General features: G+C 35.6%; 2 protein-coding genes across 2 annotated transcripts; both read left to right on the top strand.

The window, feature by feature from the left end:
* The first annotated feature begins 1,214 nt into the window (after positions 1-1,214).
* LOC139846332 (mitochondrial import receptor subunit TOM40-1-like) lies at positions 1,215-7,292 on the top strand. The gene is made up of 9 exons (XM_071835952.1): positions 1,215-1,316; positions 1,400-1,450; positions 1,537-1,602; positions 1,904-2,005; positions 2,087-2,155; positions 4,061-4,144; positions 4,264-4,362; positions 4,551-4,613; positions 7,227-7,292. Exons 1-7 carry the CDS (start codon positions 1,215-1,217, stop codon positions 4,360-4,362), a joined length of 573 nt encoding a protein of 190 aa, XP_071692053.1. The 3' UTR covers positions 4,551-4,613; positions 7,227-7,292.
* On the top strand, positions 6,846-8,730 carry LOC139882917 (calcium uniporter protein 5, mitochondrial-like). Its single transcript, XM_071867168.1, has 2 exons — positions 6,846-7,542; positions 8,218-8,730. The coding sequence occupies exons 1-2, from the start codon at positions 7,168-7,170 to the stop codon at positions 8,680-8,682; spliced, it is 840 nt and encodes a 279-aa protein (XP_071723269.1). The 5' UTR covers positions 6,846-7,167; the 3' UTR covers positions 8,683-8,730.
* The last annotated feature ends 3,518 nt before the right edge of the window (positions 8,731-12,248 follow it).

Genomic DNA, 12,248 nt, shown 5'->3' with positions numbered 1-12,248 from the left:
CCGAGTTGCCGAATGAAGCATACCACCCGAGTTGCATTCCTAGCTATGCCAAATTGTTTAGAAAAAAAGTGTGACTAGAGAGTCTCAATTTATCCGGTACCAGGTCTCGCGCTGAAGGGGCTTGATTACCCGAGGTTTACTCTGTATGAGAGAGACAATGTGCTCGCTTATAGGGGAGTTTTCCCGCTAATCCAAAAACTTGACTATTTTATTGTCGTTCTAAGCAGTAACTCTTGTTTCTATCGTAATCTTATCATTTCAATATTTCAATTAAAATTTAAAATTCTCAATTTTAATTAACTTGTTTTTATTTTTTTGAATTTTTATAAAAATAATAGATAAGAGCTATTTTTTAGATGTTAAAGACATATAAACGACATATAAATTGCAACTTAATCAATTATGCATAAAATAAATAATTTTATTTAGAAAACTCTTTTTGCAAATGACTAGCAAGGGTTTAAGGTGAAAGAAAAGTGGGAGGAGGTTTTTTCCCTTTTCTGTTCCCATCCGCACCTACAAATCATATTCATCCATCTATTATTCATCTTTCATATTTGGATCTCGATTTCGATTAAATTAATGGCGACTGTTGTTCCTCCTCCAATATCATCATCACCGGAACCGGAAGATAAAATCGATTATATGAAACTACCCTGCCCTATTCCTTATGAAGAACTTCATCGCGAAGCCCTAAGTTACTCTCTTTATATTTTTCATCATTATTATTATTATTATTATTATTATTATTATTGTATATTGTATATTGTATATATACACAATTAATTAATTTTATTTTAGTTTCTAATTATTTATTTGTTGATAGCGACGTTAAAAGCTCCATACTTTGAGGGAATGCGTGTTGATTTCACTAAAGGACTCAACCACAAGTTCTCACTTAGTCACAGGCAACAACTAACAACTAACTAACAAACTCTATTTTACATTAATTTACTATATATTTTTTTTTATATTTTTTAAACTGTTAATGAATATACTTGTATACTACGGAGTACATTTTAGTATGGCAATGGGACCTACAGAAGTTCCTTCTCAATCACCTGAAACAATTAAAGTTCCTACTGCAAACTATGAATTTGGTGCTAACTTTATTGATCCCAAGGTATATTTATTGTTTCTTATCATTTACTATTGATTGATTATTTTCATCGCTTTACTAAATTTGATAATGTTGGTGCTTTCGCTCGAAATCAATGAATTTAATGCTTATTGGAAGGGTGTTGACTGATGGGCGGGTTCATGCGAATGTCAGGTGTGAGTTGTCTGACAATCTCAGTATGAAAGCTAACGCTCAGGTAAACCGGTTAAATAGTGTAAATGTTGTTCGTTTGTTATTTGTATGTTATGTTGTGACACTTTTGTTTGTTTTATACTGTAGCTTACAAGTGAGCCACATATGTCACACGGAATGGCTATCTTTGACTACAAGGTAATTTATTCGTCTTTGCAAAAATTTGTGTATGTTGTCTGCTGAGAGAAAATATCCGTTATGGTAATTTGTTTTTGTGGATGCAGGGTACTGATTATAGGACGCAATTTCAAGTAGGAAATGGAGGATTGCTTGCAGCTAATTATATACAGGTGAAATATATATGTCACATCTTACAAATAATGCATGCCTAATAGTACACTTTTTATTTCCATGTATTATGATGAATTATATATTACCAATATTTTAAGTATTTGTTGTTTTTATCTACACGTGTGTGTTGCTATTGTTTTGTTGACTTCTTGACTTGAGTGAGCTTGAGAATACCTTGCAATGAAAATTCCATTATGAAAGTCTAGTTTAGCTGCCTAAAATATACGTATTTTGTTTATATACCCAAGCAAGTGATATTAATTAATAGTAACATTTATAATGTAAACGTTATGCTTTCAGAGTGTGACACCTAACCTTGCCTTAGGTGGGGAGGTATTCTGGGCTGGTCAGCATCGGAAGTCTGGTCTTGCTTATGCTCTCCGATACACAACGGATAAAATGGTAATTTTTCATGTTCTTATATGTGAGGAATCTTAGTTTTTTTATGAAAAAATTATCTAAAATTTAAATGCTTTCTTGCAGGTTGCTACTGGACAGATAGCTAGCACTGGAATGGTGGCTCTCGGTTATGTACAGAATGTGTCGGAAAAGGTAAGAAGCTCAACGCAATAATATCTTTCCTTGTTAACTACTACTAGTTTTTGTTTTCGTACAACCTTTTATTACTTTGGTGACGTTTTTTGTTGAAAAAATTATGCCGTTAGTACCTGTGGTTTGTTCACTTTTTCATCACAACACCTAAACTTCTATTTTTGCGTGGTTGGCACCTCAGTTTTTTGTAAATTGCGTAGCTGGTACCTAAAGATAACTGCCGTGAACTATTAACATCTAAACCCTCACATGTGCCACACATGTGAGGGTAATATGGTCTGTTCAATTTATTGGTTCCATATAAAAGGAATTGAATCCACGAGTATATAAGTTGCACTTAAATCTAATCGATTAAATCCCCAATTCAAGAACAAGTAAGAGAAATGGAAAGCGTGATCGAATCGTTAAAAGAAAACATCGAGTCAACAGAAAATAGAGCGGAAACGGCCGAACAGAAGGTAACAGAATTAACATATTCAAACGTTGAATTAAGTGAAGAACTAGAAATTATTACAGGAAGCCATGAAAACAGTTCAAACAAGATGAGTTTACTCGAGATTCAATTGCAACACACGAAAGCGTCTTCTGAATCGGGTCAAGAACAGCAAAACATGTTGTATTCTGCAATTTGGGATATGGAGACTTTAATTGATGAATTGAAGCAAAAAGTTTCAACAGCTGAAATTAGGGCTGAAAGTGCTGAAGATCAGTGTTTGTTGTTGACTAATACAAAGTCAGAGTTGACTAAAGAAGTTGCCACAGAACGTGAACGTATCACAAAACAGGTTCGCGCGTTACCACCGTTTATAAACTTTTTGAACATGAAAGTTATAAACTTTTCGATTAAAAAGTTGTAAACTTTTTGAACACAAAAGCGTTAATGCTCAACTTAACTTGACACATACAAAATTGAAATAGTTGTGTTTGGAACAAGATATATATTGACCCGTTACTCAACTATCCAGTTTGACACCTCTAATTGCAACTGTAATTTATGTAGTTACATACTCAAACAGAAGAGAAAAAGATCATGATGCAAACTGCAAAGGCTACAAAAAGTCAATAAGTATGTCAACGCAAATATATATATATATATATATATATATATATATACAAAAGTGTTATTCACAATACAGACTCGACGTTTTGCAGTCTAGAAATAAAAGATTCAACATTCTGCGAAAATATGCAGCAAATAGAAAAAATGGATGTGCAATCAACTAGCCCATAAAGAAAAATTAATCACAAGACTCTAATAACACAAATCCTCAATGGTCAACAACCCATTAAATCAAATAAGCTCGATACAAATGTTATTTATGTTTTTTTCGTAACAATATTTCCTCGTTTACATTATACTCCGTAGCAATTAATTGTCGCCCCCACGATTGCGAAATTCAAGTTCTGCCACTGATTTTAGGTGAGAAACATTTGTTTTTGCTTTTAGCATATTTTTTTCTGGGTGTGACAGCTATTTGATTTGTGCATTATGTGGATATTTGCTATTCATAGTTGATTGTGAATATGCTGTATATTAGTAATATTTGTTTTCTTATAAAAATGCAGCAATGAAATTCATTCATAACGTAATACATTATGCATGTGTAGTTGTTGAATATAATTAGTTGGAATGTCAAGCTCCAACAGCCCTTCTAGCATGATTCTGCATATATTTTGATTTTTAATGGATTAAAATATTGGAACGGACCATATTACCCTCACATGCGTGGCACATGTGAGGTTTAAACATTAATAGTTCACGGCAGTTCTCCTTAGGTACCAACTACGCAAGTTACAAAAAAAATGAGGTACCAACCACGTAAAAATAAAAGTTTAGGTGTTGTGATGAAAAAGTGAACAAACCACAGGTACCAACGGCGTAATTTTTTCTTTTTTGTTCTCTAGGTTTCTTTGGCATCAGATTTTATGTACAATCACACGTCAAGAGACGTTACTGCCAGCTTTGGTTATGATTATATTCTTCGTCAGGTAATTCTAAAGAGGATGTGGTTGTAGATGCAAAAACTTATATTGAACAATGTGCACAATCAAACATTTTATCATATTTGATTCCATCTAAATCTCTAATTGCTTTTGTTGCATATCAGCAGAGTCGTCTAAGAGGAAAGATTGATTCAAATGGCTGTACATCTACTTTTCTTGAAGAAAGTTTAAGTCCGGGTCTGAAGTTTATTCTTTCCGCCTAGGTGCGTATTATTCAAAACAGATTCTATATTTTTTTGTTTTGTATGAAAACAAGATGAAAATTTTAAGATACAAAGGAAATATTATTTTATCAAAAAGTTGAAAGAAACCTACACTTCTGAAAAAGTTAATTAGTAGTTGTGGCTCAAATGAGTGAATGACCATGGATTTGGCTACCTTTATTTTGTAGATTGACCACGTGAAGAAAGACTATAAGTTCGGGTTTGGGCTAACAGTTGGAGAATAGATAAAGGTACAAGTTTTGATGCTCAAGGTACCTGTCTTGAGCATCTTGTTTTGGACTGACCCAATTTGTCATACAGGGTTAATATACTTCTTTCTTCTGTGAACAAAAAAATCAGAGAATGAGTTTTCTACATTTTAAAAGGCCCTTCCTACTCCATTGACAGTTTAGAGCTTCATTCTTAATATAAGGCTTATAGGATGCATCATAATGCACAGTGAGATTATATAGGGGGCGTTTGGTTCGTGGGATTTCGTGGGATTTGCATTTCAAATCCCATGAAATCCCATGTTTGGTTGGAGGGATTTGCATTTCAAATCCCATGAAATCCCATAGATGAGGGATTTGAAAATCCTTTGTATATATGAGGGATTTGAAATCCCATGTTCTAAGATTTTATGTTTACGATTTACGTTTCGCGTTCGCGTTTCGGGTTCGCGTTTCGGGCTCGCCTTTCGGGCTCGCGTTACGGGGTCGAGTTTCGGGTTCTCGTTTCGGGTTCCAATTCGGGTTCGCGTTTCGGGTTCACGTTTTGGGTTCACATTTCGGGTTCCATTTCGGATACGCGATTCGCGCTCGCGTTTCGGGTTCGCGTTACGCGTTCGCGTTTCGGGTTCGCGTTTCGGGTTCCATTTCGGGTTCGAGTTTCGGGTTCGAGTTTCGGGTTCGCGTTTCAGGTTCACGATTCGGGTTCACATTTCGGATACGCGATTCGGGCTCGCTTTTCGGGCTCGCGTTTCGTGTTCCATTTCTGGTTCGCATTTCGGTTTCGGGTTCGCGTACCACGGTCGCATTCCCGTTTTGGATTCACGTTTCGATTTCGGGTTTGCTTTTTGTGATCGCGTTCCTATTTCAAGTTCGCATTACAAATTCTGAGATTTGAAAATCTCGAATCAAATCCTGGGTCCGACTTCATCATTGATTTCAAATCCCATGGGATTTCAAATCCTGGGTCCGACTTCATTTCAAATCCCAGGATTTGAAAACCTCGAACCTACGTTCCCATGGTCCGACTTCATTTCACTTAGGTTCCTTGGTCCGACTTGGAAACTCGAATTTTAGCCTTGACGTAGGTCTGCCTCTGGCCTAGATCAACCTAAGTGAAATGAAGTCTCTATCGCTCTACTTAAAAATCAAAATATGAAGCTTCATACACCTTAAAATCATAGGACAAAAGAGTTTTTTTGATGCCTGTTACTCAGCCTAGCATTGAATAGACCGTGTATTCACCTTATCAATATATCAAATCAATGATGGGGTCTGCTTGGCACCTAATTGGGCACCTAAATCAGACTGAATCCTTGTCAGGCTATTGTTCTCTTCTTCCTTTAAAGTTATGGAGTAAGACATCGATTTCTCAATAAGATCAAAAATTTTGATTGCATGATGCACTCCTCTGAAAATATAGGCGCAAGTGTAAACGAGGTGCTCTACCAACTGAGCTACATCCCGTTGGTGCTTGTAATACATATTTTATTATGTAGATAATTTTTTGTCAAGATGAAAATTCTCAAGATGACTATTACATGATCCAAGATCATATTGATCGGTATTGCTTGTAAGTAATATGATATTTATAATGCATCAATGGGAAGAGTCCCTTTTGGTTTTCCTTGTGAAGATAAATGACCTACTTAACTCAGCGGTTTGAGTATCGCTTTCATACGGCGGGAGTCATTGGTTCAAATTCAATAGTAGGTAGAACTTATTAGATACCGCGGTCAATGGTATCTAATAAGTTTTTATACCCATTTGATTTTAGTAATACTTATTATTTATTATGTATCTTTTCTATTTCTTTTTCGTTGCATCAAAATCTGATTGTGCTTGATTGTATTTACTCGATAGAATCAAGTCAAACAAAACAACCAAATGTAGGGTGTAAAAATCGATGATTATTTGAACGCACCGACTGATTATAGTTCGTTTGAATAATATTGTTCGTTAATTTATGTAAGGATTATTATTACCTGTTATGATTTCTTATTCTTTATTAGATACGTTAAGAAAATATTAAATTCATTGAAACATATATTTCATATCTATATATCTATACTCTATATAACGTAATATAAATCATTACGAATATTTACAATGAATAAACAACATTGTTATTGTTGTTATGTATAATAAAGAAAAGTAAACAAATAACTATAAATGTAAATAGTAGAGTAATTTTTAAGGAAATTATGAGTTTTATTTATTTATTTATTTATTATTATTAGAAATTCATGTAAAAAATTAATTCTCTAAATACAACCTTCATTATATAATTAGCTAATGCAAGAAATAATAAGTTATAGAAAGTGCATTTATTTTAAGATACGAGTAAATAACTGCATATTCTTTTGTGACCAAAAAACTACAAAAACGTGTCATCTCATTAACTCGAAGGTGTAACGAACCATCGGTCTTCATCTCTGTCCCGATTATTTCTCTCATCCTACCACATTGGCGCCTTTTTCATTCTTCTAAGTTCTAACCACCACCTGTAATTTATACAATCTACATACACGATTTACATTAACTGATTTACACATTAAAAAAAAAAATTGAAAAAATCATGTGGAGATCATCGTTTAATAAATTGCTCCAACAAAGCCTCACATCAGCTGCTGTTAGTATTCGTAATCCAGGATTGATTAGAATGGTCGGTTTTGCTGAATTAAGTAACACAAGAACGTGCGGTTGTTTCTATTCGAGTTTGGTTGGTGGAGATGGTGATGTTAATCGCGATCAAACGAATAATGTGGAAGCTTTGAAGAAAAAGTTGGGAGCTGGAGGTAATGAGGTGGTTCGATATTCGGAGTTTTTAAATGCGTGTGAGAGTATAGGTGTTGCGATGTCTGTTGATGAAGCGAAAAAGATTGCGAAAGCTTATGATGATGCTGGTGATATATACATAATTAGAGATAAAGTTTATCTCCATCCACATAAGGTACATTACTTAATAAAATTAATGACCGTATTAATGTTCTTTGCAGATTTTTTTGTCTGAATTTTTGGTGTTTTTTCTAGTTTGATAATTTTGTATAGAAATTGTCAAGAGGAGATTTGTTTTTTTTATTGTGTGTATAGATTTATAAGAACAAGTTTATTATCCTTACTGTTTAGATTTACTCCAGGTTTCCTGTAGAATTTATTTTGATGGTTTACTTTTTATATTTTTAAATAAGAAAATATTCATGTAACTTTTTTTGATCATTTAAGAGCACGAGAATCCAATTTGTTTCGTAAATGATTAAACGGATGAGGTTTTACTTGTTTATACTATTCCGAGAAGGTGAATATTTTTTACTTAGATGTACACCGTCTAACCGGGTTATCCACCTTTTTCCTGTCCATATGCAACAACATATGCTGCTAGAGAGGTTTGAACCTGAGACCTCTTGTGAGCAAATAAGGGCCCTAACCACTAGAGTATCTTGAGATGGTTAACATTTAGTCTGATTGTATGAGGATTAATTAAACTTATAGTAAAACACAATAGGAACGCACCATTAAAAATAAGTTTCGTAACACCTGAACTCAATGTGCTCAAAATTCTTTAGTGGTGTATATCTACCATTTAGTTATTGTATAGAAGTACTTATTTGATTGATCTGATTATCAGGTGATGGATATGGTTAGAAAAGCCATACCTCTTTCTTTGTTGACCGACAACGATCCGACAAAAGAGGAGCTACATAAGCTACAAGCAAAACAAGAACAAATTGATAAGTTGGCGCACAAGCAGGTCCGGTGCATCCTCTGGGGTGGCCTCGGGCTTCTGCTTACACAAGCGTCCCTCTTTTTCCGTTTAACGTTTTGGGAGTTCTCATGGGATGTCATGGAACCAATCACATTCTTCACCACTTCTTCTGGTTTAATTTTAGGCTATGCTTATTTTCTATTTACTTCAAGGGATCCTTCTTATGAAGACTTTATGAAAAGGCTTTTTTTATCACGTCGAAGAAAGCTTATTAAAAAGCACAAGTTTGATGTCGAAAGATTTATGGAGCTTCAGAAGAAATTCAAACCGTTGGATGCAAATTGCAGAGGTGGTTCTGGAAACTCGAATCTCTTTCTGAGAAATTAACACAAATGATCAACGATTTCGACTTACAGTTAATATCATGCTCACAGTACTACCCATGATTGGGTTCTGAGAAGATTTATAAATGACAGATGACAAATATATTGATACTTTGAAACATTTTCATTTGTCTGATTTTTATTCTTTTGAAACTTTAGTATATAACTTTCATCTGTCTTTAAGAAAGGTAGAAGAGATCAACATTATTGTTGGCTTAGAATGTCATTTGGCATCCTGCATGGCACTCAACATCTAATCTCAAATGGGAGCATACAGATACTTATTTAGTTTTGCATATACTTGGAGATACAATAGATAAACACAAATTCAAATCATATTAGTTGGAAACTAACAATGTTGATTAACAAAGATAGAGGAATGTGATGGGAAAATAATCACAACGGGCAATCTACAAAGCGGAAACAAACCCGTTTGACAAGCATTTCCCGACCCGTATGAACCCGTGAGGAAACTAACAAACAAGATATATCAAAACCAACCCAAATCAGTCCCCAAATCTGTTCCAAATCAGTAGCAAAACAATAATCAAGCACACACTAAAACACGAGACTTTTTACGTAAAAAACCTCTCAAAATCGAGAGTAAAAACCACGGGACTCGTAAGCCACTTAAATTTCACTATCATCAACAAAGAGAGCAATACAATAATCCTTCTCTAGATCAACTAGAGGTATACAACATCATCATACTCTTGAACAACAATAATCAACAAGTATACGAAACAATTAAAGACAAAAGAAGAATTTCATCACCCAAAATTCTGCTACTGTTCTACCTGCTGTAACTCGAGCTACAGACCACTTGAGACGAATTCAACGGTTGAAAATGTTGGCACTGATGTCAGGAAGACACAGCCCAAAAATGAAGAAGATTCAACGGTCGGATCTCCGGGGATCGTCTCTTTTGTGGACTGCTGTAGCTAAAAACGGAAATTGGGGTTTTCTCCCTTTTTCTTGATCTCACACTCTGATCTCTCTTGCACTCTCTAGTGAATAACAGCTGCACTTGTTTGAATTAAGATGCCTCTGATGGTTGACCAAGTCAAAACAACCATTGGGCCAAATTTTGTTGGGCTTGGATAACTTCCACATAAATGGAAACAATTAAAAAACCCAACAAATCTCCCCCTTTCCAATTATGAGGAAGGGATCGCCATCCCGGCGATCGAGCAACATACCTTGAGCTTCTCACTTGCTAAAGCCTTTGTGAACATGTCGGAACCATTATCATCGGTATGAACTTTATCAAGTTCAAACAAACCATCTTCAAGACGTTCTCTAATCCAATGATACCTCACATCAATATGTTTTGTCCGCTTATGATACATAGAATTTCTAGCCAAATGAATCGCACTCTCATTATCACAAAGAACTACATATCGTGGTTGCTTAAACCCAAAATCTTGTAGAAACCTTTTCATCCACAATAGTTCTTTGCACGCTTTTGTTGCTGCCATATACTCAGCCTCGGTTGTAGACAATGCAACACACTTTTGTAACCTTGATTGCCATGAAACTGCTCCCCCTGCGAAAGTCATCAAATATCCAGAAGTGGATTTCATGTTATCTTTGTTTCCTGCCATATCTGAGTCTGTATAACCAACAAGCATCGGCTCTCCATTTCCGAATGTGATACCTAACTTTGAAGTACCTCGTAAGTATCTCATAATCCATTTAACCGCTTCCCAATGCTTCTTACCCGGATTTGACATAAACCGACTAACAACACTTACCGCATGAGCTATATCTGGCCTAGTACACACCATAGCATACATCAAGCTACCAACTGCTGACGCATATGGAACTATATCCATCTCCTCAACATCCTCCTTTGAAGTAGGACAATCTCTTTCTGTTAGCTTAAAGTTGTTTGTAAGAGGGGAACTAACCACTTTAGCATTCTTCATGATGAATCTACTTAGCACCTTTTCAATGTATTGCTCTTGTGATATATGTAACGTCTTAGCACCTCTATCTCTAGAAATCCGAATGCCAAGAATCTGTTTTGCTGGCCCCAAGTCTTTCATAGCAAAAGACTTGCTCAATTCTCGCTTCAACTGCGCAATTCTTTTAATATTTTTACCAACAATTAACATATCATCAACGTATAACAACAATATGATGAAATCATCATCACCAAACCTCTGAAAGAAAACACAATGATCTGAAGTTGTCTTTCGGTAGCCTTTCTTTCCTATAGCCGACTCAAACTTCTTATACCACTGTCTCGGTGCTTGCTTCAACCCATATAGACTTTTCTGAAGTCTACAAACATAATTTTCTTTACCCTTAACCCGAAAACCTTCAGGTTGCATCATGTAGATTTTCTTATCCAAATCACCGTGAAGAAAAGTAGTCTTGACATCCATCTGTTCAACCTCAAGATCAAGACTAGCAGCTAATCCAAGAACCACTCGAATAGATCCCATCTTCACAACCGGAGAGAAAATCTCATCAAAATCAATACCCTTTTTCTGGCTGAATCCTTTAACGACTAACCTAGCTTTGTACCTTGGTTGTGAAGTAAGCTCATCTGTCTTCACTTTGAATACCCATTTGTTTCTCAAAGCTCTTTTGCCTTTAGGTAACTTCACTAGGTCATAAGTATTGTTCTCATACAAAGAATTCATCTCATCTTGCATAGCTTCACCCCACTCTTTCTTATGCTCATCTTTCATTGCTTCTGAATAACATTCTGGCTCTCCCCCATCAGTAACTAATACATACTCATCAGCAGAATATCTAACAGAAGGATGACGGTCTCGGGTAGACCGCCTAAGTGGGACAAATGGGGGCATATCTGGTACTGGAATCTCTACCTGCTCCGGAGCATAATCATCATCAGTACCATGTTCATCATTATGAACATCATCTCCAACATGTTGTGGAGTAACTGGATCCAAATCAACAAGATCAGCACTAGTTTGAGGAACTGAATCTGTCTTCTCATCATCTTTTAACATCTGATCTTCTGTAAAAACAACATCTCGGCTTCGTACAAGTTTCTTCTGAACTGGATCATATAACCTATACCCAAAATCATCTTCACCATAGCCGAGGAATACACATGGCTTAGTCTTCATATCAAGCTTTGACCTCTCATCTTTGGGAATATGAACAAAAGCTTTACATCCAAAAACTCGTAAATGACGGTAAGAAACATCTTTACCGCTCCAAACCCTGTTAGGAACATCAAAATGCAAAGGAACACAAGGGGTTAGATTAATAATATGAACTGCCGTATTTAAAGCCTCACCCCAAAAGGAATCGGACAACCCTGCATGTGAAAGCAAACATCTAACTCTCTCAACCAAAGTTCTGTTCATCCTCTCTGCTAAGCCATTCAACTGAGGTGTCTTTGGTGTAGTCTTTTGATGCCGAATACCATTCTCCTTACAATAAGCATCAAATCTGCCAATGTATTCACCGCCATTATCAGTCTGAATACACTTGAGTTTCTTCCCCGTTTGCCTTTCAACTAGTGTATGAAATTCCTTAAACTTTTCAAATACTTGATCCTTTGACTTTAAGGTATAAACCCACACCTTC

The sequence above is a fragment of the Rutidosis leptorrhynchoides genome, chromosome 1 (assembly GCF_046630445.1).
Source record: "Rutidosis leptorrhynchoides isolate AG116_Rl617_1_P2 chromosome 1, CSIRO_AGI_Rlap_v1, whole genome shotgun sequence".
In the NCBI taxonomy this organism is placed as follows: Eukaryota; Viridiplantae; Streptophyta; class Magnoliopsida; order Asterales; family Asteraceae; genus Rutidosis; species Rutidosis leptorrhynchoides.
Note: the sequence above shows the minus strand (reverse complement) of the source record. Positions and strands in the feature narration are given on the sequence as shown.